This window comes from Magallana gigas, chromosome 5 (genome assembly GCF_963853765.1).
Source record: "Magallana gigas chromosome 5, xbMagGiga1.1, whole genome shotgun sequence".
NCBI classification, from domain to species: Eukaryota; Metazoa; Mollusca; class Bivalvia; order Ostreida; family Ostreidae; genus Magallana; species Magallana gigas.
Genome location: NC_088857.1, coordinates 493,004 through 519,990, shown reverse-complemented (window position 1 = coordinate 519,990; position 26,987 = coordinate 493,004). Strand labels below are relative to the sequence as shown.

The 26,987-nt window shown below is 31.6% G+C and overlaps 2 protein-coding genes across 3 annotated transcripts in view; both read left to right on the top strand.

Annotated features, from left to right (window-relative positions):
• The first annotated feature begins 1,355 nt into the window (after positions 1-1,355).
• LOC136275802 (fibroleukin-like) lies at positions 1,356-7,772 on the top strand. The gene is made up of 5 exons (XM_066085804.1): positions 1,356-1,604; positions 2,298-2,422; positions 3,021-3,117; positions 6,388-6,555; positions 6,892-7,772. The coding sequence occupies exons 1-5, from the start codon at positions 1,442-1,444 to the stop codon at positions 7,140-7,142; spliced, it is 804 nt and encodes a 267-aa protein (XP_065941876.1). The 5' UTR covers positions 1,356-1,441; the 3' UTR covers positions 7,143-7,772.
• An 11,298-nt stretch (positions 7,773-19,070) lies between these two features.
• Positions 19,071-26,987, top strand: part of LOC105333579 (uncharacterized) — a 40,202-nt gene continuing 32,285 nt past the window's right edge. For both annotated transcript variants that reach the window (XM_066085029.1, XM_011436627.4), the window contains exons 1-2: positions 19,071-19,195; positions 26,436-26,699. In XM_066085029.1, the coding sequence (XP_065941101.1) occupies positions 19,159-19,195; positions 26,436-26,699 (301 nt within the window). In that variant the 5' untranslated portion in view covers positions 19,071-19,158. The remainder of the gene's footprint in view (positions 19,196-26,435; positions 26,700-26,987) is intronic.

The following is a 26,987-nucleotide window of genomic DNA, read 5'->3' as shown; positions in this document are numbered from 1 at the left end:
ATATTAATATCTATATCTCCATATAAGGCAGGGATTAGTCATTGCCATATGTGTTGTATGTACTGCCATATTTCATTTTGTTGACTACCATGATCTGGCTAGTCCACTTTGTGTGGGGTCTTTTTGTGCAAACCTGCTGTTTGCTTTTGGTGGCTGTTTTTGTTCAACAATATTTTTGTTGCATGTATATTTGGTACATGTTATAATGTATACATCTTTGTTTAATATGGGGGAGGTCATTTGCTCACCTTTTATAACTTACATTCAATGTCTGGTAATGGATATTATGACTGTTTGAAGACCTCCCCTTATTGCCTAATTTTTCTTATTAGCAAAAATAAATGGCAGTACATACACACAACCAAGTTTTATATTTTTCTATCAATCCTAGACAGATCAACAATATTACATAATACAGCATTATTGTAAATAATAGCATTTATGTAAATTGTGATATGTTATTTTTATGCTGGTACCAAAAATAGTAGTCTAGTCATAATATAATTGTAATTCTAGTTTTTGAGTACTTTTGAGTATTTAGCTGATCTTCCTATTTGTCTACATTAGCCAATCAGAGTGCATCATTTAGTCGCGCGATGTTTTGACTACGTCACTTTAACTGTCAGCTGTCAACAATTTTGTAAACACCGCAGTCAACCCAACCTCCTTCCCCTTCATCACCAGTGTAGTTGGGGATTTATTTTGCAATGTATTGCACATGTTTGTTGCTGTTGATGTATGAAATGCTGTTTTTGTTCAACAATATTTTTGTTGCATGTATATTTGGTACATGTTATAATGTATACATCTTTGTTTAATATGGGGGAGGTCATTTGCTCACCTTTTATAACTTACATTCAATGTCTGGTAATGGATATTATGACTGTTTGAAGACCTCCCCTTATTGCCTAATTTTTCTTATTAGCAAAAATAAATGGCAGTACATACACACAACCAAGTTTTATATTTTTCTATCAATCCTAGACAGATCAACAATATTACATAAATTTACTTCCTGCATCATTTTTGTTACTTCTAAGAAACTTTCACAATACTTACACAAAGTATACTCAGGTTATGTTATTTGATACTAAAACATTCGATTTCCACAAGATGGCCATGATTTATGCTTCATGTTTTATTGATTCAGTTACACTGTTGGAGTTAAGTTGATCGATAAAAATTTCAACCAATAGAATTTGTTTTTCATTTTACATCAACCAACCAAATTGATAATTTTCTTTAATTTACGCTTAGCCTATATATTTATGAAAACCACGCAGTGGTGAGCAGTGTAGAGACGAGAATTATGACAGGTGTTGTTGTGCTTCTGTTTTTTGTCTGCCCATCGTCTTTGGCCATTGTGAGTAAAAATTTCAAAGCAAACTCACTTCACGATGACAAACTGTTTAATGATTCCCTAGTTTCGGAGAGTCCTTCTATGTCTGTCCTTTACTGCGCCTGTATGTGTGGGCCAAACTGCAGATATTATGGATTCAACTTCAAGACGAAGAAATGTAGAGTTCACACTTGTTCTACACTGGTCAAATCCGTGGAGGAGGAAGGCTGGAGATACTATTCTTCTAATGACTTGGATTATAAACGTAAGCTGATCTAAAAAATTTACAAACATCAATGTTGCAGTTACGTTTAAAAGCTAAATTGTATGCATGAACGTTGCTTATATCCTGTTGTCTTTAATCAATGGTGTGAAAGAGGTAAAAAACAGTAAGATGGATATTTTATGTGGTAGGTATTAAATTAAATTCTTTGTACTCTCTGAAGACTGTCAATAAAATTGTGAGATTGACAATGGTGTATATATACATACATATATATATATATATATATATATATATATATATATATATATATATATATATATATATATATATATATATATATATATATATATATATATATATATATATATATATATATATATATATATGCATTACTTTAGAAAATGTTGTTATTAAATTTTAGGTTTCTGTTATTGATCATCGCTCAAACGTGCTATACATAAAACAAATTGCTAGATAGAAAAAAAGACTATGGTCGAAAATGTGAATAAAGCGTTTTGCAATTTCTTCGTTATTAACTAAATTACAAATTCATTACATTAACTAGAATTTTCAAAGATATGTAGTTAATAGACAATAGGTCAATAACATGTATGTTTAATTATATTGATTCGTTATGTAGATGGTTTACGGATAGAGCAAAAAAAATTTCAAAATCTCCAAATCATGGCTGTAACTAAGTTTAAATGTGCAATGTGTCTGTTTTATACTTAGCTAAAGACTGCCAGGCGGTGTACCAGACTGGACACAGACGTTCTGGTGTTTATAGAATTTACCCATCAGGGTGTGCTAGCACGGACGTCGTCTGCGACATGGAAACAATGGGAGGAGGATGGACAGTCAGTTATAACAATCACAATATGTCATTCACAAACATGCTCAACGTTAAATGCGATCAAAATATGACATTTAAGAGTTTGGTGTTAGAAATATGGCAGTCCGTTTAGGTAGAATTTTCCAAATTAAAATGATAAGATTTGTTATGTCTAGTTGACATGTAGAGCAACTCCTTCTGATTGACATATTATTTAAGGAATATTGAATCATTCTATGGGTATGGGATGTTTAGTTTCATGGTGTGATATAATCTAATGATGTAATTGACAGTATGATATTGAAAACACATTTTGAATGTAATTACAACTTTTTAAATATATTCTATTACTTATATTAATATAATTTGTAACATTCGGACAAAAATATCTTTTATTTTTGACATACATTTATTCATTTTGTATTGATTTCGTAAATTGATGAAACGTTTTGGACTAAACGTTACTAAATAAATTCTTCGTTTTATTATAGACACTTGAAATTGTCAAAATATATTGCCAAAAACTCTCATGTCACCAATGACATGATAATTGATAGGTTGATCACTTGGATTTTTATCGAACCATTACCAGCTTTATGAAATATGGTCATATTTTTCTTCAGAATATTCAGAATCGATTTGATGGATCTGTAAATTTCAATAGGACCTGGAACGATTACAAAAATGGATTTGGTTCTGCTACTGGTGAATACTGGATTGGTAAGCGTTCATACTATCATTATTATTATAATTATTATCATTATTATTATTATCATTATTATCATCATTATTATTATATTTCAAAATGGTTATTATATAACGACTTACGCAAGCTTTTTAGAAGCCACTTTAGGCTGCATATTTTTAATGACACTGATTTCTTTAAAACATTTCTCTGTAACTTTCCCTTACAATGTGCTCAATTCATATTTAAAGCTTTCAGGATAAACAAACAGAACTTTCACGCTGACTTTTATATTTGTATTAAAATTTAAAACAGTGACATATAGTTCCGATGGGCCGGTCGTGACAATAATGTGTTATATTGCAATGTGTGGATGTTCAATTGAAACACATGTCACTATCATAACTGTCACCCATTGTTAGCAGATCTATTTTTGTATTCTTATGAAGCAGAATTTATTCAAAAACTTGAACGTGAAAACATAAATCACTCGCTGTGGCCTTCAACTCAACATTCAGGTATATCGACGACGTCTCATCAATTAACAACTGTTATTTCCATACTTACGTCGACTCGATATATCCCAGTGAACTTGATATAAGAGATACTACAGAGTCTGCGTCATCCGATGACTTCATTTTTTCTATAGTAAACTTTCCTTACTTCTGTAACAATATAGTTTCACTACCTGCATATGGTGTTTTTGTCTCTCATTTGATTCGATATGCAAAGGCATGCTCTTCGTATGAACAGTTTCTAAGACGAGGCAAGTTACTGACAAACAAGTTGATAAAACAGGACTATCAACAGTCTCGCTTGAAGTCATCTTTTCGTAAGTTCTATGGTCGATAAACGACCTTGTCAGCAAATACAATATTCCACTGGGTTGCACGCTGACGGACGTTTTTCATACTAATTGTTAGACCATAATTAAATACCTAATTGTATACGGACTTTTCCGATTACCCCCCCCCCCCCCCCCCGATTACGACAAAGAGCACAAGGCGGGTGTGACCGTTCAGCAGAGGATGCTCACACCTTCTAGGCACCTGATCCTACCTCTATCTTTTTAGAGGTCTGTGTTGCTCTGCTTTGAATATGTATTTCGTTTCATGGATCTTTGAGATGGTTCACGGTTTGTTATTGTAATTTTTTCATGAGTTACTTACTTACTTATATGGAAGACTTATCAAAACGTTTTAGGTTGTTGAAAAAACATGTTATTTCTTCGGTACAATAGATTCTAAAATCTGTGAAGTCAAATAAGATTTTATGAATAAATTCAACATTTTCATTTATGGAGTCTAATTTAAACAATTAAAACAATTGTTCATCACATATTAGTATAGACGTTTTATGAACAAGTTTAGAAACAAAAAAGAAACATATGCACATAAATAATTATTTCTTATTGGTCATGTCCTAACAAAAATAATGTACTTATCTTTCGTTTTAGGCGATTAACTTTAACTTACTATTACTTTGATAGGGTAGTTTCTCACTCAAACACTCATACATACTGAGTTGATACTTTGATTCACGAAGAACCTCTAACAAGAAGGAACATTTCAACATATAAAAAATTAAACGACTTCACAATTCTTGAAATAAAGTTGAACTTTTTCACATCTTTTTTTAAATAAAGGCCTTGTTGAATTACATGTTTATCATATACCTAGTAGTGTATCAGCCCTGATACACGTGTTTTGGACTAGGTGAGACAGCAACCGGAAGCTAGGGCTGTATCGCCCTCGGGGCTGATATTTCTCTGTCTCCGCCCGTCGTTAAGGGTGTGCAATGCCCTCAAATTTGAAATCGATAATTCCCATATATCTCTGCTTTAGATGAAGACTAGTATGTGAAATAACGATAGAAAAACAAATAAATAATACGAAGCATCACCTTACACGTCTGAATATTTTTATTTATTGCCGAAAATTGAAAAATAATAATTCAAAAATAGCGCCAAAGAGTGATATGTATCTAAGTAAGGAGAGGTAACCTACACAACGGTTGTGTATTTACAACAAAAGCACGCTTTATTTAATATCAATCAACGTTTAAATTATGAAGGGTATAGAGAAAACCAGAGATTAGACTGTAAAAATTAAGTTGTTGAAGTAATGGACATTCTTGTGAACATTCTCAGACAACTTGCTATACCAACTTAGGAATTTTTAATGAATGGAATCTGACAGGAAAGTAACGAAATCCCAGTGAAAGAATTTAACTCATTACGAAGTTGCGTAGGAATGAAGTTTCTCTTTCGATAATTTGAATTCTAGAAGATAGTGCTTCATTTCAGACGACAGACTCCCTCTACTGTATTTCAAATAACGAACGTTTGTCAACAAAGTCCGGCACCTTTTACAATTTTTAACACATATAAAAAGGAATAAAAACGAACAAGTTTTGTAAATCCAAAAAAATCTATAGCTTTTTCATGATAAATTATATTCCTTTTTTGGAATTTGAATAAAAGTCTTTGCATCACACTGTTGTTTTGATCTTGGCCCTGGTATCAGCCCGAGCGGATGGTATCGGCCTGCGCCCTTCGGGCTTGGGCCGATACCAACCGCTCTGGCTGATACCAGGGCCGAGATCAAAACAGTGTGATATTCTATATATATCAAACATACATGTATATTGACTAGGGTTAGCCTTCAGTTGAAGAAATTGTGGCTGACGCAAAGTAGATGGCACTATTTATTCTAAAAGGAATAATATAATCAATATTGCCAGAATTTTTTTTAAATTTTTTAAATAAACAACTAAAAAGTAAAATATGTGAAATGTTTAAACAAATCTCCGTTATTTTGTCAGCATAAACATCACGAGTTTAATATTGCACATAGACCATTTCCCAAACATCCTCCGGTGATATTATGCCCCCTGTATGAATTATGCCACCTTTTTTACTATTTATAAACCTTGGGGCTTTCTATTAAACTCGCATTGTCCGATTTACTGGTGTTGTCTTCGTCGTCTATCGCTGCATTGCGGGTTGCAGACTAGCCATTGCCGATTAAGAACGAAATATGGCGTTGAGGTAATATTTGTAATTCAAATATTCCCAGATTTTGAATCAATTTTTGGTAGTACAGTTACGTGGAAAATGCTAGAAAATCTTCGATGCGTTGAAGCTAGGGGCTGAAGTATTTTATGATGCATCACCCGTTTGATAAAGCAAAGGTTTATTAGCTTTTTCTGCTTGGCTAAATAATTCATTAACAGTTTTTTGATGTCAACACCCAGTTCATCGGTACATTCATACTTGTAATTCATTGATGTCTTATATTTTGTAGGAAATGATGTCATTCATGAGTTGACAAAAACTAATACCAGCTCATTGTATGTATCTATAACCCTTACAAACGATACCACCTTGTTTGAACTGTATGAGACATTCTCGGTTTCCAGCGAAAATGACAATTACAGGCTATTTGTTGAAGGACAGGCGAGTGGCACCCTTGGTATGTAATATCTTATTTGAAAGAAGTTCTCTTTGACTCATATTTTGTAGTTATATATATATATATATATATATATATATATATATATATATATATATATATATATATATATATATATATATATATATATATATATATATATTTACACGTCCCTCATTTCATTTAAAGAGTATGACCAGTCCCATAAAAACATACTTTAAAACATTCCACAAAAATCATAAAAATGTTCTTTGACATACAAGTTTGAATTGTTTTATTTTTAAAATAAAATTTTCAAATTTCAGATATCATAAGAATACTTTGAAATATTTAGATGGTTATGTTGCTTTTTACCAGGTAATATGATGGTCCTATCATCTTATCCAGCCTACACAAATAAGGGCATGGTATTCACTACACTAGACAGAGATAATGACAGGAACCCTAGTAGGAATTGTGCCTCACTATGGAAGGGCGGCTGGTGGTTTAATTATTGTTCTTATGTTTTCCTGAATGGCCCCTATGCGTCATCATCTTGGTTATATCCTTGGAAACCGTTAAAAGGAGATATGATTAAGAAAACATCTATGATGTTAAGGAGAAGATAAAAGAGAAACTATCCGGCTATAAACATATTTAAAGAATGAATTTGCTATATATGCTTTACAATGTTCTCGAAAACAGGATTTTTATAACAAACGTATTTTTTTTAAAAGTAAGAGTAAATCAAATGTTTCACAGAATGTTACAAAAATGTTGAGAATAAAATACCAAAGAAAACATTATAAGAAAAAATGCATTATAGGCAACATTGTTATATGTCATACCAATTACTTGTGCGTTGTTTAAATTTATAATCCTACTTTATTGGTCCTGCTATTTTCTCACATAGTAAGTATACCAAATTTAGATATGTATTTAGACATACCTTGACTTTAGCTCGCTTTTAAGGGAATAATCGAAGTTAATGCATATTTGAAACTCTCAAAAATTGAAGGTCAACGTATATTCAAAATATATTTACACTAACAAACGAAACATTTTGTTTGAAATTTTCTTAAAAAGGTCAAGTAAATAATGTCAAACTGCATCACACTCTCTACAGCATACACTATTTCTCTTAATTTAAAGAGGGATTGAAGGGTCAGCTCTGTCAAACCTGTAGACAAAGATTGCTACGACAACCTTTATTATTAATGTGAAAATTATGCTTCATCTAATTATCTCATGTTCTAATAAAACGGATCGTATTGTATAATCTGTTGTAGGTTATTATACTTGTATATAACGAGTGCATTTAATAATGAAAAGAAATCATTATTTCAAATATACAGCGAAATAAAAGAGGTATATGTTTAAACGAACAAATTCAATGGGTTGGAATTCAACATGAGAAAACCATTTGACTGGGGAATTGAACGCTGGAGCTTATTTCCCTCATCTGTTTTTTCACTTACATTTCTAAACACATTTCAATAAAAGAATAGAAGTTGTGCATGCACTGAAGTTCGAATCATTTTTACTAGAACTTGAGTGTTCAAGATGTCTCAGAATTCATACCATATCGACTCGAAATTTGAATTTTTTATTTGGATCAAGCGAATTTGAATGATTTCAGTTGTTAATGAAATATTTAAGATAGTTTGATAGAAATAAACAGGTAGTGAACATACTTCATGTGCAGAATCATGCAAATGACAAATAATGCGTCCGTCTTAGCTCTAAATGTTAGAAAATGTTCACTCTTGTTGCGATCTTAGAGCATTATTTGAAATAGCAACCAAAGGAAATAGAAATGTTTGGCGGATCTAAAGATGTTAAAATACTCTTAAAACGATGCGTTGATGACACAGAAATATCAATTATTATTTTATCTGTTCAAGATATTTAGTTCGCACCTGTGTTTTGTCTCCGTCTTACTTGATCGATTTCTTGCCAGATTTACAGAAATTCGTGGTCATTCTATGCTCTTGCTGAAAGCCACGCCGATATGTCTACAAGCCATGTGCATATAGTGCTGAGCTAAATGCTGGGCCAGCAATATTTACTGTTTACTGTATTTCTTAGATGATTGACAGTTTGTTATTGACATTTTGTCACGGCATAGGCCGTCTTAAGTTTTGCAATTTAGCGATAAATTGATAATTCTAAGAATTTACAAAGCGTGATTTTTTACAAAGTTCAAAATTTTAGCTTAACAAGAAAAGTCTTTCAAGTTACGGGAAAACTGTTATTTTATGGCATTTGCGCAAAATGGTCTGTAGTGTCTCATTAACATTTTTCAAATTTTTTAGGAATAGTGTTTATGCATATATTTCTACACAAACTGAAAATGTTATGCATTTGTGTGATACAGATTAACCTGATCAAAATGTTAAAAGAATTTAATAAGTGCTTCCTATTAACTCACTTATCTCTATACGACTTTCTGTACTGTGTAATGTGTTAGCAGATTAAACGTTCTTTCTTGTACTCGCAGTTTTTATGTATATGACCCTCTGAATTCGCAAAGTTTACAAATACCACGGAATGAATTATGCTTAAATTTTGTAACAAACACGTTGTATTTATCAACTTATAACTCTGAGCAGTTAATTTTACACTCTAATATATATCAAGATATTATGAACATAATTACAATACATGACTTGATCTCCAACGACAGTGGTAGTACAAAAGCATATCAAATCAATATATTTTCAGTATGGGGCCATATTGACCCCTAGGACCTGAACCTTTGACCAAGGAACCATAACTATCACAATTTAGTTGGAGGAGTTCATGGAAATCATAACCATGCATTCAGTTTTTCTCTAATACATATGGAAGTAGAGAAGAATTTTTTTAAAACATTTAATATAATTTCATTATATTGCCATATTGGCCCCACCCTAGGTCCTAAACACCTGTCTAAGTATCCATGAATTTAACAATTCATGTGGAAAACTTCGTAAACATCAACATTTTGCTTTTAGTTTTTCACAAACATATATGGGAGTAAAGAAGCAGAATTTCCCAAATCTTATACTAGTACATGTTCACTATATCTCTATATTGGCCAGCCCTAGGGTTTAAGCTCCAGTCCCAGGGGACAGGTATATATTTCACAATTTTAAGTCGAGAGCTTGATTGATATTATAACCACGCATTTAGTTTATTTCAGATATAGAAGTGTATGGGAATGCAGAAAAAAAAATTAACATTTAATACAATTTTCCTTTTTGGCCATATTGGCCCTGACCCTCGGGCCATGAATTTCAATATTTTAGTATAAGGTATCATGGACATCATAACCATGCATTAATCTTTTTCCCCACATGTGTGGTAAAGAGAAGTAGAGTTTTGAAGATTTGACTTTTTGCATTTTTAGCCGCGATTATGGCGCCCCAAGAGTGGTAGAGCCATAATTTTCACAATTTAGATTCCTTTTACAATATAGATGCTACGCACACAAATAATAACAATTGGCCTTGAAGTTTTAAGTTAAAAATATAAAATTGTTAACGACGCACGACGAACAATGATGGCCGAAGACCAATTGCAATAGGCCACCTGAGTGACTTAGCTCAGGTGACCCAATAATCTCAAAATGTATATATATTGCCATACGCATCCCTTTCTAAAGGACAAAATTATATGATTTAATACTCTCTTAAGATTTGACGTATGGCAAAAATATTTGGCTATGTTGGAAACCAGAGCCTGAGCTGTAGAAGAGAAAGCATTCTGACAAGTGCGCCATGTTATTCATTAGTGTTGTTCGAACAATATGGTTATGTTATGTACAATGTAAGGAGAAATATTTTTATGCACATTCAAAAGCGATTGAAGCATAAGCATATGATTACAATAGGTATTACTTTATTTATTTTTTTACAAAAGAATAAATGTTCAGGTGGATCTTTACACCAAGTAACTGTAGAAGATAATAGTTGCATGCATTTGTTATTATTGTAAGCCCTAGTATTCAATAACAAAGTTCACTACTCTAATTTCTAGAAGAAACTGAAAATTTCGTCTTGTTCCAGACTTTACATTTGCAATCATTTCTGCTTTAAAAATTTTTTTTAAAGTTAAACTTTATTAAATTTTGCAATGAAAAAAAAAAATAATCATAGGCTCGTAATGATGTAAATTCGTTGACAAGGGTTACCCACGAAAGCCACGAATATTGCTCCCTACGAAAAATAATGAATCCACAGTATTCATTAAGAATGTCTTTTGTGAATTGTTGAATAGGAATTTTGAAGTCAGACACTGGATGAAAAATCTGGTTTCAGCGCTGTGGAAACCTTTCGGGAACTTTGCGTAAACCTCAACTGAACCTTCCTGAAACTTGAAGTTTCTGCACAGTTTAACCTTCATAAACCGATGAGATACATATTGTTTGCAACTGGCTTCCGCAACTAAAACTTACTGAAACCTACCCTGCAATCAACACAGAATATAAAGGTAAATCATAAAGACGAGGTCACCTGGACAAATTTTAAAGATATATCAGCATGTATATACATGGCTCATTACATAAGATTAAGGATTTGAGAATTTATAAAAAAAATATTAACAAAAGAAAGAGAAGTTCATTTTTCATATAGAATAAATGCTAAACTTGTCACAAAGAAAGTACACTTGTGAATAGTTTTATTTTCCACATTTAAAAAAGGTTAATGTATACAGCTGTACATATATTTTCAGTCACGCTGGCACTTACTGTACATATAATTATGTACGCATTTAAGATCATGATGCTTTAACTGAACTTAAGCCTGCTGAACATAAATGATATATTACTATTCAAATTAGATAAATGTTTAGTACAATGTAATTTTCACCGATGCGTAAACTATTTGGAACCTCAACTTTAAGTGTTCGCATACTGAAACCTATCGGGAATATGCTGAAACTGGTTGATATCCCCATAATAACTTACACGAACTTTCATACATTTCAATAAGGAATCTTAGATTAATTTAAAGTTTCAGCTGACTGTTACTTGCTAAATCGATAAAATGGTTTCCGCATTGCGGAAATTATACATGAAACTTCAACTTCAATTTTCAGCAAGGTTTTCATATATTTTCAGTTTTGCTGAAACTTCTTTTTTATCCAGTGAGAGTTTTCGAATTCATTATATTCGCTTGGGTTTTTTTATTTCAATTTTTATAATCTTAATTATCCTGTTTTGATTGTCATTTATATTCCCTCCTCTCCTCTTGAAAATTTCAAACACGAACTTGTGGGTTAATATTTTATAAATATAATATAACTACATTTACCATGTTTATATTGGCTGTTTTGACAGAATTCTTGATCGAACACATAGTACTAGTAGTGAGACAAAAAGACAAGACACACACAGCACAAAACACACACATAACACATACACATAACATGTAAAGAAACGTGACATAGTACATTTGAATAGTACATGTACTTACCTCAATACCTTTTGTACAATTATATAGATGTTTTAAAGATGCAAATAAAAAAAAAGTCAAAGAATGTCGGATGTCTGAAAATGATGTTATTAAAAAATCATGGTAAGTGAAAAGTGACTTGTTAACAGGCACTTGAACCCAGTGTCTCTGGTTAACAGTGCCAGAACTGTAACTAAATTAATATCAACAATCTGAAATAGCAATTTGAAACAAACTATGAGAAAAGGGAGATAACCTTAATTTCACAACTGTCTATCAAATTTTACCACTTCAATGTTATTAGAAAAATGTGAAACATGCACACATGTCTTCAATATTCATTGCATTTTTATGAGTCATAATTAATTGATTATTGATAAATTAACATGTATCTTTACTGTTATAAGAGAATTTCGATCTTTTAGGTTGGTAATCCTATGCTAAATAATTTTGTAAAATTCAGCAACAGAAATCAACACATTAAAGAACGATGGGATCTGTACAGACTGTAGATAACATATAACACTACAATTGATTAAACCAATGCGTACCTTAAATGTTAAACGTCACAAAAAATAAATATAACATTGTGAAGCAGATATTAGTTTTGTTCTTTTTGTAAATACGAAAAAACTACTGTGAAATATGTGTATAAAATGCACTAAAACATTGAAAGCGTTCATCTCCTTGTCACCGCTCATCAGTACATTAATGACATTATCAAATCCTTTTCTAAAATGAAAGAAGGTAAATGTATCTGACGTAGTCATCCGATGTGGACAAGATGGCCGATTTTGCACAATTGTACTGTAAATTAGAGTTATCGCCCTTTGAAAAAATGGGATCTATTGTAACGCTGGAATGCCATTCATATTTCATGTTTTCCGTACAAAACAGCTGATAATCAATGTTAGTTGAAAGCTATATGCACGAACAAAACTGACATATTTTCTAAGCGTTTTAGTGATTTCTTTCTTCCCTCATCTCCCTCGTCAGAAGAGTGTATTACATGGTATAAAAGTATTTATTGCCATGACAGATTGTTACTTATCCGGAACAAAACGGCGTTTTAAACGGATGTCAGATATTTTGAGACGATATAGTAATCAACCTTAGCAATATCAATTAACATGGACTCTTTTGTTCAGAAATAAAAAAAAAAACACATTGAAATAAACATTAACATATTAGATATAATGTTAATATCACCCCTTTCAGAGGCTCCTCGGCTCAAAATATTTTAGGCTTTATTGCCTCATATGTGGAAATTCATTGATGCAACAACTCACCGATGGAACAGCTCATCGATACGACAAGTCATGGAATAGACATCTCATGGATACAACAATACCTCGATACTCATCGAAACTCATCGAAACTTATCGAAAGTTAAAATAAAAGTGAAAAAGTAGACCCCCCCCCCACGGATTAGGATTTCTAAGATTTTGGAATTTTATTTCTTTCTTATGCTTTTCAATAATTTTCGAACGAGTCTGCCCCCCCCCCCCCCCACACTTTCAAAAACGATGTTACGTGCCTGTATGGTAAATAATTGCCAATCGCGACTCGTTCGCCGAATGTTGAAACGATCAAGTAAATACGGGTAGTTGCCAATTGCACCTAAGTTTAAACTGAAAACGGTATAAATCCATGTACTTACTAAGAACGTTATTCTTACGACAAGTCACATTTTTTTTTCCGATCACAAATGTAAGTAAAACCATTGTAAGATAATTTGTTTTTATTCCTTTGCGAAGGAATTAATGTAAAATCGCTTCCTCATTCAGCCATATCGTGACTGAGAATAAAATGAAGACAGTAACCTGAAAAGTGTTCAAACATTTATATTCTTATTTCAATTTATATCGACGAGTTGTCGTCATCCACGAGTTGTCTTTCGTTGACATGTCGCGTCGGTGAATTTTACTTTCGATGAGTTGTCGCATTCGGAGAGATGTCTTTCGATAAGATGTCCGGCACCGAGAAAGTACTTCAATATAACCGTTATGAAAACAACTCATCATCACCTCTGGGGACCGATCAGTGAATTCAAAAAAGGAATATTTCAAAATAGCCGATTTCATTATAACCGTTAATTTAATGCAAAGAAACTGGGGATTTATTTCTATTTCAAAATAAGGGGAATTTCAAAATAAGCGATTTTAATATAAATAAAGTAAGCTGTATGTAGTTTTTGGAAATCAAGTCTTCCAACAATCTGATGGAATTCCCATGAGTACCAATTGTGCCCCATTGTTAGCAGACCTATTGTTGTATTCTTATGAAGCAGAATTTATTCAAAAACTTGCACGTGAAATAAATAAATCACTCGCTGTGGCCTTCTACTCGACATTCAGGTATATTGACGACGAATGATCAATTAACAATTGTTATTTCCATACTTACGTCGACTCGATATATTCCAGTGAACTTGAAATAAAATATACCACTGAGTCTGCGTCATCTGTTTAATACTTGGATATTTTACTGGAAATGGACACTGATTGTAATCTTACAACAGAACTTTATGATAAACGTGATGACTTCAATTTTTCCATTGTCAACTTTCCTTACTTATGTAGCAATATACCTTCATCACCTGCATATCGTGTTTTAGTCTCTCAGGTAATTCGATTCACAAGGGCATGCTCTTCGTATGAACAGTTTCTAAGACTAAGCAAGCTACTGACAAACAAGTTGATAAAACAGTCTCGTTTGAAGTCATCTTTTCGTAGGTTCTATGGTCGATACAACGACCTTGTCAGCAAATACAATCTTCCACTGGGTCGCATGCTGACTGACTTTGTCATACAAATTGTTAGACCATTATTAATCACCATATTGTCTACGGACGTTTCCAGGGTTTTTTCCCCGATTACGACAAAGAGCACATGGCGGGTGTGACTGGTCAGCAGAGGATCATTAGATAAATTATTTATATACTTTGTCATCAGGATGTACTTTACTTCATATGTTTCGTGTATGCAGACATTCAAATAATAGATGACTTTTGACTCTTAATTTAATGGCATCATGAATTTTGTTCATTATCTGATATTATGAATGTAAAAAGTCGAAAATTGCACGGGAATCGTTGCTTTGGATGTTTGTTTTCATCATGATATTATGTGAAATCATATAATATGTTACCCATTCATTTTGATCGATTCCCATAAACATATGTTTTACATTCATAGGGTAGTGGCGACAGACAATAAACTTAAATGTAAAAAGCTTTTGTGGTTGTTGTTTTTTAATTCAAAATTTTTATTGCATGTTTATTTAATGGGTTCCTTTAATACAACGTTTTCCAAATGCTGATTAAAACGTTTGTATGATTATCAAACTTTTCTTGAAAGTTTTCAAATAAAAAAAAATCATCGACTTTGATGTAATCATTTCAAAAGTAGATTGCCGTTTAAATCCAACAAGGTTAATGGACATGTTTTTTTTAATAATGGATGTTTAGTCATTGTGCCGTGGTAGCTTGCGTAGGATTTCTGATTGCAATATGCTTTGCCAAAGTCGATTAACACTTTGCATAGCAGTCGACCAGTTTTTCTTAACGAATTAGCCTTATTTGTGAATATTCTTATATCTCATTAGATATATCCAAGAGAACCAACATTGTAGGTGCAGCATTTTTAACCTGCGTAAGCATTAAACAGTTTTGCAAAAAAGGACTATATGAAGAAATTTTACACCCCCCCCCCTCCGTGTATATGATTGTCATTTTTCGGTGGATTTTATCAACAAAGATAGGAAAATATAAATTGAACACTAAATGTTAACTCATGATCATCATAGATGTGCTGACCTAGTCAGAACTGTCATTCATAAATAACATGTTACATAATCTCCCTGTAAAATGATGTTAGACAGGATTTTTATTTGGTGTGATATTAGATATTTTGATTTAGATTTTGAATTAGAGGTCTTTAATATTGGCTTCTTCTTATTAATGTTGCAACTTCGGCAAAACTATACGATCATGCTTTTTAATAAACTTGGACATAGTGGTTTCTACATTTGGGTTGCATCTCAAGGAGATTAAAAAGACTTACAGTGACAGTTGTGTATTTCTACAATATCTTCATACGCAATAGCAAGGGTGATCACTAATGACCTGATTTAATGAACAGTGATTTATCATTATCTAATGTCCTTTTTATTTGATTCTAAACCCAAAATTTCTGAGAATTCATTGAACTTTTATATGAAAAATAAAGCTGTTTGTTTTCATAATCATTAATTAAAAATCGAATTTGTGACAGTAGATTGCAGAGCAAAGGTTTGCATAATCGATAACGTTTGTTACTTCTCTATACAGATGTTTTACTATATGATGCGAAAAATAGAGTTTAATGCAAGCGTTAAACAAACAGCCGCAGACAATTAATCATTTTCTTCGTTGAATATTGATTGTTATTGCGTTGTTTTAATGTTACTATTTTTGGTTTTTTTTTTCAAATCCACCATTTTGGAAATACCTCTGTTCCTAGAAAGTAATGGTTTTGGTCGTTGTTTTGACTCCTGTGTCAATTCATTCATAAGAGTTGACATTTAAATCAATTAAATACAAAGTAAGATACCCTTTATCTTACCTCTCATTTGTAATTTATATACAAAGTATCCACTGATGTGTTAAACGTTCTTTTACACGATATTAACTCAAAGTTTTATTTTTTTTTTCAACCCTTTTGGCGTTGCATTAACAAATGACATGCAACAATTGAGATTTATGGTTTAATTTTTTGTGGACACAGGATTTAAAATACTGTGGTTTTATCATTATTGACCAAAAAAATATATAGATTATTCAACAAATAAATTTTTCCATACCTCTGAGATAAAAGACTACACTTTTGCTGATTGCTTTCAGCGAAAGAAATTTAGACCAAATTTTTCTTGTATACATTGAAACCTTTGATAAATATACAGTCCTTTCAGAAAGTAAAAACATTGGCGTATTCACAGTCTACAAATTTACTCCTTTTATTTACGAAACAATATATAGTAAACCTAAAATTCAGTCTTACGTCCGATTTGTTTTATATGATACAATGAAATATCGATACTCTCTGCCAAATCTGAGATCCTGTTGAAACTAGGTTTTTTGTCTAAAGACCGAAAACGGACGAACGAAAATGATTAATGAAAATAAAAGCTGGTATTTCTTGTACATTTGTCTAGTGTCCATTACAGTTTTCTTTTATTAAAAAAGGCTGATTGTTCTGATTATTCCGATTGTTCTGTCTCCGTTACAGGAAGTTTTCAACCAGTTTATTTATTGCTTTTTTATTTATTTGTTTCATGATTTATTGAATAAAGGAGGTAAAAAGCTACAAAATAACAAAGATCACATTTTAACAGTTGTCTTATAAATTCACACATGTACTGTTGATGACAAGAATGGCGTTCCATACATAAAATTTTTGGAAAATACTTGGACTAGGAAAACTGACAAATCCTACATTAACTCTGACATGTATGTAATTCTAAACATTCTGACAGTCTAATATGGTGAAATATATGGAACAATACTCAAAACTGCACAAGGAAATACTTTATCCAAATAATATATAGACATCATTGCTGACCGTTAATTTCTTTTAAATAAGTAAAATTTACAAAAAAAAACTATCATGTAAGGTATTCATAAGCTTAAACAACTGAGTAGCACATATAAAATAACATACATTATAGTGGTCCACAATCTTCAAAAATGGAACGTTTCTTGTTCAGTGTGCTGGCACGTGCATCAAAAAAGGGAGATAATTCTAGCTCGCATGTATGGAGCTAATTAATGTAATAAATGTATTCCACTATACTGATATATTTGAGATATCTCACCGGAAGTACAATTTTTGGTTTATATAACATCGAATATATGACATATGAAAGGATTATAACATATACTTTAATTCTATATGAAATAAATTAAATGCAAAATAATTATAATTTCATTTACAACTATAGGCCTATAAGCTTACAAAGTCTGAATGCCCAAGTCCTAATCATTTAATGCGTGTAAAAGACTGAATGTTCATAGTGAATGTTTTGAACAACTTGTTAGTTAGTTGCTATAGTTTTTTATCAACTGATGTCTCTTCTGAAATAACTCCTCCTGGCATGTCTTACATTTTCTCTATGTCACAAAAACAATATCAACACCTTTAAGCGTTCTATATAATATCTAAAAGTTTAAGAATAGTTTCAATACAGTACTGTCAATGCTTCAACTGTAAATTTAACACTTGTGCATTGTTCCAATATGTGAAAAGTTCAACAATAGTGCAAAACTGTCGTTATACGATAAAAAAGAAAAAAAAATTGTTGATCTTTCTCTGAATCATGTCGCAATCAAAATTACAGAAACAGTATTCCTTTAAAAAATAGTGGTCATTTTGTATATAGCGATAGTTTGTGATTAACATTGTCTGGTTCTATGTTAACTTTCGAGAGTGTGTTAACAATTATTTACAGCTGAGAAGCAAATGATAAAACGAAACATGAAATTTAAAAACTAATAAAAATGATGATTAATAATTAAAAGCAGAACCTAAACTCATTTTATCTATGTAATTTTTGGCAAAATATTGGCAATTTCCCACTAGGAAATAATTTTAACATTTATTGTAATATATATTCTTAATATACACTTCATTCATATCAAGCATGTAATTATTTGACAAATGGTTTGTAAACATGAATAAAAAAGAACTTACTAGAAAAATATTTTTTGTAGTTTCTGATTTCAAATCATGCAATGTATTGAGTCAGAGGGTATATAAATGTGCGTCAGTGTGAAAGTTCATGTTTTGTCTTTTATGCCAATCTGGTGCTTGTTTAAATGAAATTACGTTTGCAGATGAAACGTTCACAAAATTAGAGTTCTGATCTAAGACGGAACTTTGAAGGATGAGACTGTATGCATTCGAATTCCAAAGATCAAGCTTATTATCTGTACCCGATATTGTTTTTTAGAACAAAATTCGGTCCGTAAATCCATTCATTGATTAGATCTAAATTCGTAATAAATTTGAATACAATGTAAAACGATATCTTATTTGAAATTAAAATTCAGAGTGAATAAGTAATGAAAGGATGGTAACCATATGGTTAATCAAATTGATCAGATACTAACCCATTAAATCTCAATCAGTTGGACGATTCATTGTTGATCATCCTCAGAAATAGTTAGGAGATGCTTTCCAACGTGGTCCTCTTTGCACTTCTTTACTGTAAGTTTGATCTATTACAAAATTATAAGTCTGTATGTTAAAGGGGCTGGTCACAATTTTGTTCAAATTCTATTTTTATGTTTTTATTATTTACAATGCTTTAGATATGCATTTCTAATGATAAAATAAAATTTGAGAGTCATTCGTAGAGTTATAAGCAGGATACAGGGCTCAGAGTTCTTTGTCATGCAAACAAGGTTCGTGCCCTGTTTTTGTTTACATAGGTTCAATATACTAGTAAAAAATTCCAGCTTATGTGTCTTATCTTTTTTTTTCTAAGCGTAGATAAACAGTTCCTAACGTTTAACACATTCGATTTAGGTTTAAAACTGAAATTTTTCCTTCAACGTTTAAAATGTAAACAAAAGAATTGTTTACATAGCAAGTATTGCAAGCACTGTAGCTCGCTCATAACTAAGAAAATGACACTCAAATTTTGGTTGCTTATTAAAAATGCCTTTTCTTAAGCATTGTAAATATTAAAATCGGAAAAATAATGTTTGACCAAAATCGGGACAATGTTCCTTTAAGATTTTTATCTAAAATGTTTAGTTTAGTAATATTTAATTTATTAAGACTTTTTAATTTCAATCTGTGTTCGGCGGTTGGACATAAGACAGGAAAAGTTTTAGAATTAAAATTATTTCTTCTGTGGTATTAGCTTCATGATAATTATAAACAAGCATGATTAGGGTAATTATGACGTCAGGGAAAACGAACGGACGTGTGCAAGGCCAGGTCTGCTAACATTTGCTTAGTTATCTGTTAAGATGTCAAGCCGTAAATCAAGCCCTGGGGCCACAAAACTTAGGTGACTCATGAGCTAAGTCTCCCTTTTACAAAAAATATTTAAAGTAAAGCAATAAGACTGAGATCAAAAGTGAGTTCGTTTAATTTTTATGGTCCCACTAACAGTTGCTTAGTTATCTGTTTATTCATATTTTCAATGTGTTAAACTATCGCCAAAATATTTTTAAGAGAATAAAGAAATTCAAAAAAGTGAATCCATTTATTATTTGTATGTTTCTCTATATCAAAACTTGGCCTGTAATTAGTGAGCTGTATTCATGAAAACTAGATACAAAAGTGAAAACGTTTGATACAGAAATGCTAACCATGAGACATAGGTTAAACGTTAGCAACGTTTTTTGGTGTGCTTAAAACGAATAAGAAGATAGACAAATCAGCTTGAAAAAGATTTTTACTGGTATATTGAACCTATGGAAACAAAAACAGGACACGAGCCTTGTTTACACGACAAAGAATTGTCAGTTCTGTATCTTGCTTATACCTCTACGACTGACTGTCAAATATCATGATATTATATAAATAGTGCCTGTTTGGGAGGGTAACAGTTGAAATTGACACCCCGAGAAAACCATTGTCAACCGACGCGAAGCGGAGGTTGACAATGGTTTTCGAGGGGTGTCAATTTCAACTGTTATCCTCCCAAACAGGCACTATTTATTTTGTTATACTGAATGTCTTAATTTTTAAGAAAATTTTACTGCTTTTAAATATGAATAACGTGAATTCTACAGCGAACCGTACGCGCATAATTTTCGCGCATGTAATATTTTTTAATGTTACCCGTTGCTAAGTGCGTTGCTAACGCTGAGGGTAATAGCAAATATTATTAACTGCGTCTTAACCAATCAGATTTCAGTATTTAACATGAAAGTATAACAACATTTAATATGCATTCCTAAAGCATTATTTATAGTAAAAACAGAAAAATAGAATTTGACCAAAACTGTGACCATGTCCGTTTAAATTAAGAAAATATTGATACCTTGAAGAGCTTCTACATTCTTTTTGTTATGTTAGTTACAGATACAGCAACCAAGGAATTTTGGTATTATTTAATTTATTTTTGTACCAACAATTATGTTTTTATTGTGAATTGACGAATGGGTAGAGACAAACTTAAGGCCGTTTAACGATTAAAAATGAATTATTTCTTATGAAGTGCATAATTATTTTATTTTAGATTGAATTTTGAATTTGAATTATAAGATTTTTGTAATCAGATGTTCATAGCCCACTTTCGATGTGTTTGTCCTTTAATTATTGTACTACAAATATTTATGTTCCATATGAAACTCAGTCATATGTAAATTTTTTGTCGGCTAACAATGCCTACGATTTTTAAAAGAACATAGAACATGGTGAACTGCTAAATACAATAAACCAGGCTCTACACGAGGTTAAAGAAGAGGACATTGATTTTGTTATGAAAAAGATATGTGATGTTTTTCATAACGCAGCGAAATATCTTTCGGTACTAGAAAAATTAACACGCCTAAGAAACAAAAAAAAAAAGATAAACCGTATTCCAATAAATCCTTTAAAACAGCAAGAACAAAAATTCCACTTGGTAAAGAAAATTCACAATAAATATAAATTTGGCGATAAATGTACGAAAGATTCACTCAAGGCTAATAGCAAAGAATACAATGCAACCTTGGACCGTTGCATGAAAAATAACAGATGCGATTAAAAACAAAAACTTTAAAACATTCGCAGTAGAAGTAGTATAGACGAATGGAAAGTTCTAAATCAATAGGATAAATTTATAAAATGTGCTGTAAGTATAAATGATATATATGATTGTTATGGAAAATGAATAAATAAAATCATACAGATGATGTCGAGCAGCCAAGTTTAAGGTGTGAAGAAGACCCTTTTGGTTTTTGTGAATCTTCTATATCCGACTTAAAAATCCTCTCTACTATTATAATAATCAAGAATAGTATCTTCCGATTGTTGAATAAGCGTATTGTATCTACTATAGCAAAATTCTTATCTGCGTATGTACGCTTTATCTGTATTAGCACCAAACGAGTTTTACAGTTTTATTGTTTTATTTCATATATATATGATACAGTAGTTGTACCAGATGAATGGTTACTAGGCATAGTAAAACCCCTTTTATAAAAATAAAGGTCACCCAACACAACCCAAAAATTACAGACTAATTACTTTCTCAAGTTGCCTCTGCAAGTTCTTCACAGGCATTTTATGCAATAGTCTTGAATTTTTTTCTTATAATTTAAAGACTCTCGACACACCAAAATATAATTTGATGAATCGATAGAGAATTTTTATTGAAAACAGAGATCAATGTCGGCTTTTAGTTACTTTAAATGAGTTTTATTTTTTTCAGTGAAATGAGAAAAACTGTTTTGAGGACAAACGGGGTATTTTAGAGCTTAAGATATGGTGTCAATGTGTAATATAATAATGAATAGATACATGTTGAAATATGATTTTACAGCAAATGCTTATTACGAGTAACAGTTTATTAACAGTATTTAATCAAAAGATTTTAGAAAATATCTACACTTCTTGTTTTTCGTTTTCATAAATTATCATTTCCATAAAAATATTATGAAGTTTATATGGCCGTCCTTGATATGTATAGATAATTGTATTTTACATTATATATAATATTTAGCTTTAATGTAACAAGATGCATTTTTATGATAAATATATTCATACATTGTTCATCTTTCTTCAAAATCACCATCATCCTACTTTTCATCTATATTTTACATGTATATATTTAGGAACAAACTACTATCCCTATAACTCCCTCTCTTTTACGAAGCTATCAATTAATTATTAATTGTTACAATTGGCCAATTCTACGTTTTGAGGTTTATATATCTTATTTATGAAATAATGTATTTTATAAAGATCCTAGTAATTCATAGTTTTGATATCTAAGTTTTATTATTTTATTTCTATTATATGCGAAAGGTAAGTTATTGTTACCATATTTAATACTTGTAGTTAGAGAGTACCTTGTTTCAATTATTCAACAGCTAAGCATGTGATTGTGAAACCTTGTTCTATAAACAGGTGATCGTTGCAAAGTTATATCTTTATTTTTATTATATGTATCTTGAAATAATGTGATCTTTAAAGGAGCTACATTGAAAGTTTACGTTTTATTTAAAGAGACAGTACGGCGCATCTTATCGAAAAACAGACTTGAAAAAAATTCCGATTGGGTTCGGTATTTTGGTACTATTTATATATAAATAAACTTTCAGAAAATTACAAATTTCTACATGAGCTCAATCTAATTAGTTCATTAGAATTAATGATTGCGAATAACCCATACATATTTACATCGCAACGTATTACCGGGTTCAGCCTTCTATACTATTACGCATGCGTATTTACTAAAAAAAAAAACACATGCAAGGCTCGCAAAAATTCTCATGGACAAGTTTGTTAATAGAAATATGTCTTTTCTACTTCTCCTAGTTAATAATTGTTCAAAGTTTTTGAAATAGCCAGAAATATCATTTTGTGTGCATGCATTTTGCGTGTTTATCAGAGGAGTTGCTACAAGCTAAATTTACATTGTAAGTAAGACGCCTTGTGGGGTTATTTGACATACTTATGTCGGTGCATTTTAAAATGAACTGAAATCAGTAAATCATTTATAAATTATTGAAAAAGTGTTGATATGGTTCCGTTTAGGGAGTCCCTTTCCCTCGCATTCGTTGCAGACCGTGATTGGGCGAAGATCTTGCAGTTTTCAGAACGTGTCAATTGCTGTCAATCAAAATCCACGTGGTACAAATAAACGACAAATATTATTCCTGTTAGTACGACCCTTAAATTGCCGGAGGCTCATTCATTAGGTTTGTGAAAGTGATTTTTATGTACTTCAACTGTCACACTCAACGTTATTTCTTACAATACAATGGGTAAATCGGAAGTTAAACATAACTGTTTCAGCTGTACTGTCTCTTTAATTAAATATCGATATTGATAATGATATAGAGCTCATTTCTATATTTTTGTAAATTGTGTTCAAGGGCAGTAACTCTTATTGGCCCTGAAAGTGTGATGCATTATAACCAGAGTTATCCTTCTTTACAAATGGTTTGATTATTAAACTCTGAGCAGTAATGTATTTCAAGCTGCTTGGTCCGATTTTCTTTATTATTACAGTATCAATTTTTTTTCTATACAAACCATTATCTTAGAAAGTTATGGACTTTCTCCTATTTACACCAGCAGAATCAGTCTCCTTTCAAAGTTAGAAATATTCAAACTAAATAAAAATAATTTCTTTTTGGGCAAACGAAAAAAACAAACCAAAATGCATCACGAGATTGTGTAGAAAAGGACGCCGTTTGGTTTCGTCCCCCGAATAATTGGGGTTATTCAGCCCGCATGCTATGCATCGATTGTAAAGAAAACAAACTTCGGAAACATTAGCGAGTAAAACGTATACATGTTTATTTGTAATTTGTCTGATCATTTCGACCTTTATTTAAAGCGAAGTCAAATTCGTAATACAACCATACCCGTCTCGTCGTCAGGGGTGAACTTTTACATGAGGCGAAATGACGCGGTACCCTTTAATGTCATTTGTTTTGTAAGCAAATTTTGTACGTAGTTTTCTTTATTGAAATTTGGCTGGGAATACTACTGCAATGTCTATTATTATACATATACTTAGCATAACCATCGTTTAAAAGCGTGCATAAAATTTGATATAAAATCGGACCAAGCAGCTTTCATGAATACATATTCGAATGGGATTGTATCTTTTATGCTGAAACTTATTGTAAACATTGATCATTTTTATGCTGATATCTATATATTATATTACAGGGTTTATTCTTTTAAATCCCTGTATCATCTGACTAAATGAAGAACCCTTAAGTGGACTTGTTTATCTTTTAGACAACCCACTATCACACTAAGAAAACCTAATAGAACTATGTTTCCGTTTACTACACTATAAAAAAGTACAAAATAAATCATATAAAAAAAATAGAGGCCGATATTGGTGCTATTATTTACCATTATTTATCAAAAATAATTCTTCGTCAATCCACCAAATAATGCATTGGAGTGTCAAGCCACCCAAAATTCAATAAGAATGTCAGTCCCGTCCCACCCTTATCAACTTCCTTCAGGTTAATACTCAACTTCGAATCTTAAGTTTGATCTCAAATACATGTACCTTTTTATAGATTTGAGTTGAGGACTGAGTTGAGAGATTTGAAAACTTGATGACGGCGGGCCCGGTTTTAGAAAAGACTATTTTACATTTGACAACATTATATTGTTAAAATTTTTACTACAATCGTGAATGTAAATGTATCCCAAAAAGAAATTGTTCTGCGCCTTTATTGAATTTAAACAAGCTCTTGGTACTGTATAGCGCAACGGTTTATAGTATAAATTTTATAAAAGTGATATATCTGACAAACGCCTGACTTTAAAAAAAATGTTCAATGGTATAAAGTCTTGTCACTTGTCTCATTTCCCAAATATATTAATTACAATGAAAGTTTTATGATTGATATTAATGTCAGTAGGTTTACTAGTATAACAAATGTAACAAATGACAACCTGATTCTCTATTGTAAACTTTTTATATTTTATTCTACGTGGACCACACTTGTAATCTGAGTCAGCTTCACATTTACAGCAAGCCCTTGATGAAATTCATAACATCGGTAGAAAATGGGTGAAAAAAGGAAAATTGGATCAGTCCCCAAATGTACTTTTATGTATAAGGGTGAAACATTAGAAGCTGGAAAAGAGTATAACTATCTATGAATAGTTCTTTTCACCTTCGGCTTTTCTGAAACCAAGAAACATCGAAGTGTAATAATTTAAAAAATGTAATTGAAATATGTAGTGAGTGTATTTTTTGATTTCCATTTACAAGGTAAGCATTTACGACTTCCATTTTCATTGAAGAACAGCAGTCGATGATATCAAAAGCCTAGATTTTAATTTGTCATGGGGAATGGTTGTATAAAGCGTTGAAAAATCGAACGTTTTGATGCTATTGATTTTGATAAGATTTTGTGACCTCAGAGTTTCTAATAATTCTTTAGAGTTTTTCAGTATCCACATCTGATTCACACCACTTTTGGGGTATTTTGTTGTAGAGTACTCTTCCTTTGCTACTGTAAGAATTTTAGTGAGGAGTAAAGAGAGAGATTTGGTAGAACATTTACTGGAACCTGCTATATATCTGTTTGTAAGGACTTTTGTGAAGCTTTGGAATCCAGTTCAAATAAATCTGTTGCAATTTTGTAAATGTTATTATTAAATTGACTGGGCTATTGGACCCCTTGCTGTAATTGATTTCATTAAGTCATTCGGCTCGCATTGCTAAAGTAAGCGATTTGCCCCCTACGTCTCTTTTTTAAATTTGTTTCCTCAATTTGCAAAGTACATTTTTGTTTTTCAGTTACAAACATCAATGTCTGTTGGAGTCTGTGTAATTTATGCAGACGAGTAAATGTAACGACGGACCAGTCATCAATGTACATATTTACTGAATTCAAAATAAAGTTGACAGCAGATCGAGCAATAGATGGAAAGTTTCAGAATTTTACAAATGGCGACTGTGCAGGTACAAACGTTGATAGAAAACACAAACAGGCATGGTGGAACATATCTCTACCGGATCTGGCAAACATTTACAAAATCAACTTAATGTTCAGAGAAAAGTGTGAGTTTGTAAATCCAAAATTCGATGAATGCAGGATTGCATAAAAAAGTACAATAAAATCCATTTGGAAGTTATCGTTCATATCAATAATTTTGAGCTGTCTTGTTTTGCTTGCGCTTCACACATAATTAAGGATATTAAAGAAGTTATCGTTTAACTATTGTTCTTATTTTTCCCCATTTTATTGTAACCAGAGTAACATTCGAAAAATAATTAAGTTTGACCTTTAAAGTGTGCAAAGAAATGACGCTTCAAATCAAATTGAAACAAAATGATTGTAGTTTTTTG

Coding starts and splice junctions, on each gene's coding strand:
- LOC136275802 (XM_066085804.1), top strand. CDS start 1,442: ATGTCTGTCCTTTACTGCGCCTGTATGTGTGGGCCAAACTGCAGATAT. Junction 1,605..2,297: donor TAATGACTTGGATTATAAAC/GTAAGCTGATCT, acceptor TTTTATACTTAG/CTAAAGACTGCCAGGCGGTG. Junction 3,118..6,387: donor TACTGGTGAATACTGGATTG/GTAAGCGTTCAT, acceptor TATATTTTGTAG/GAAATGATGTCATTCATGAG.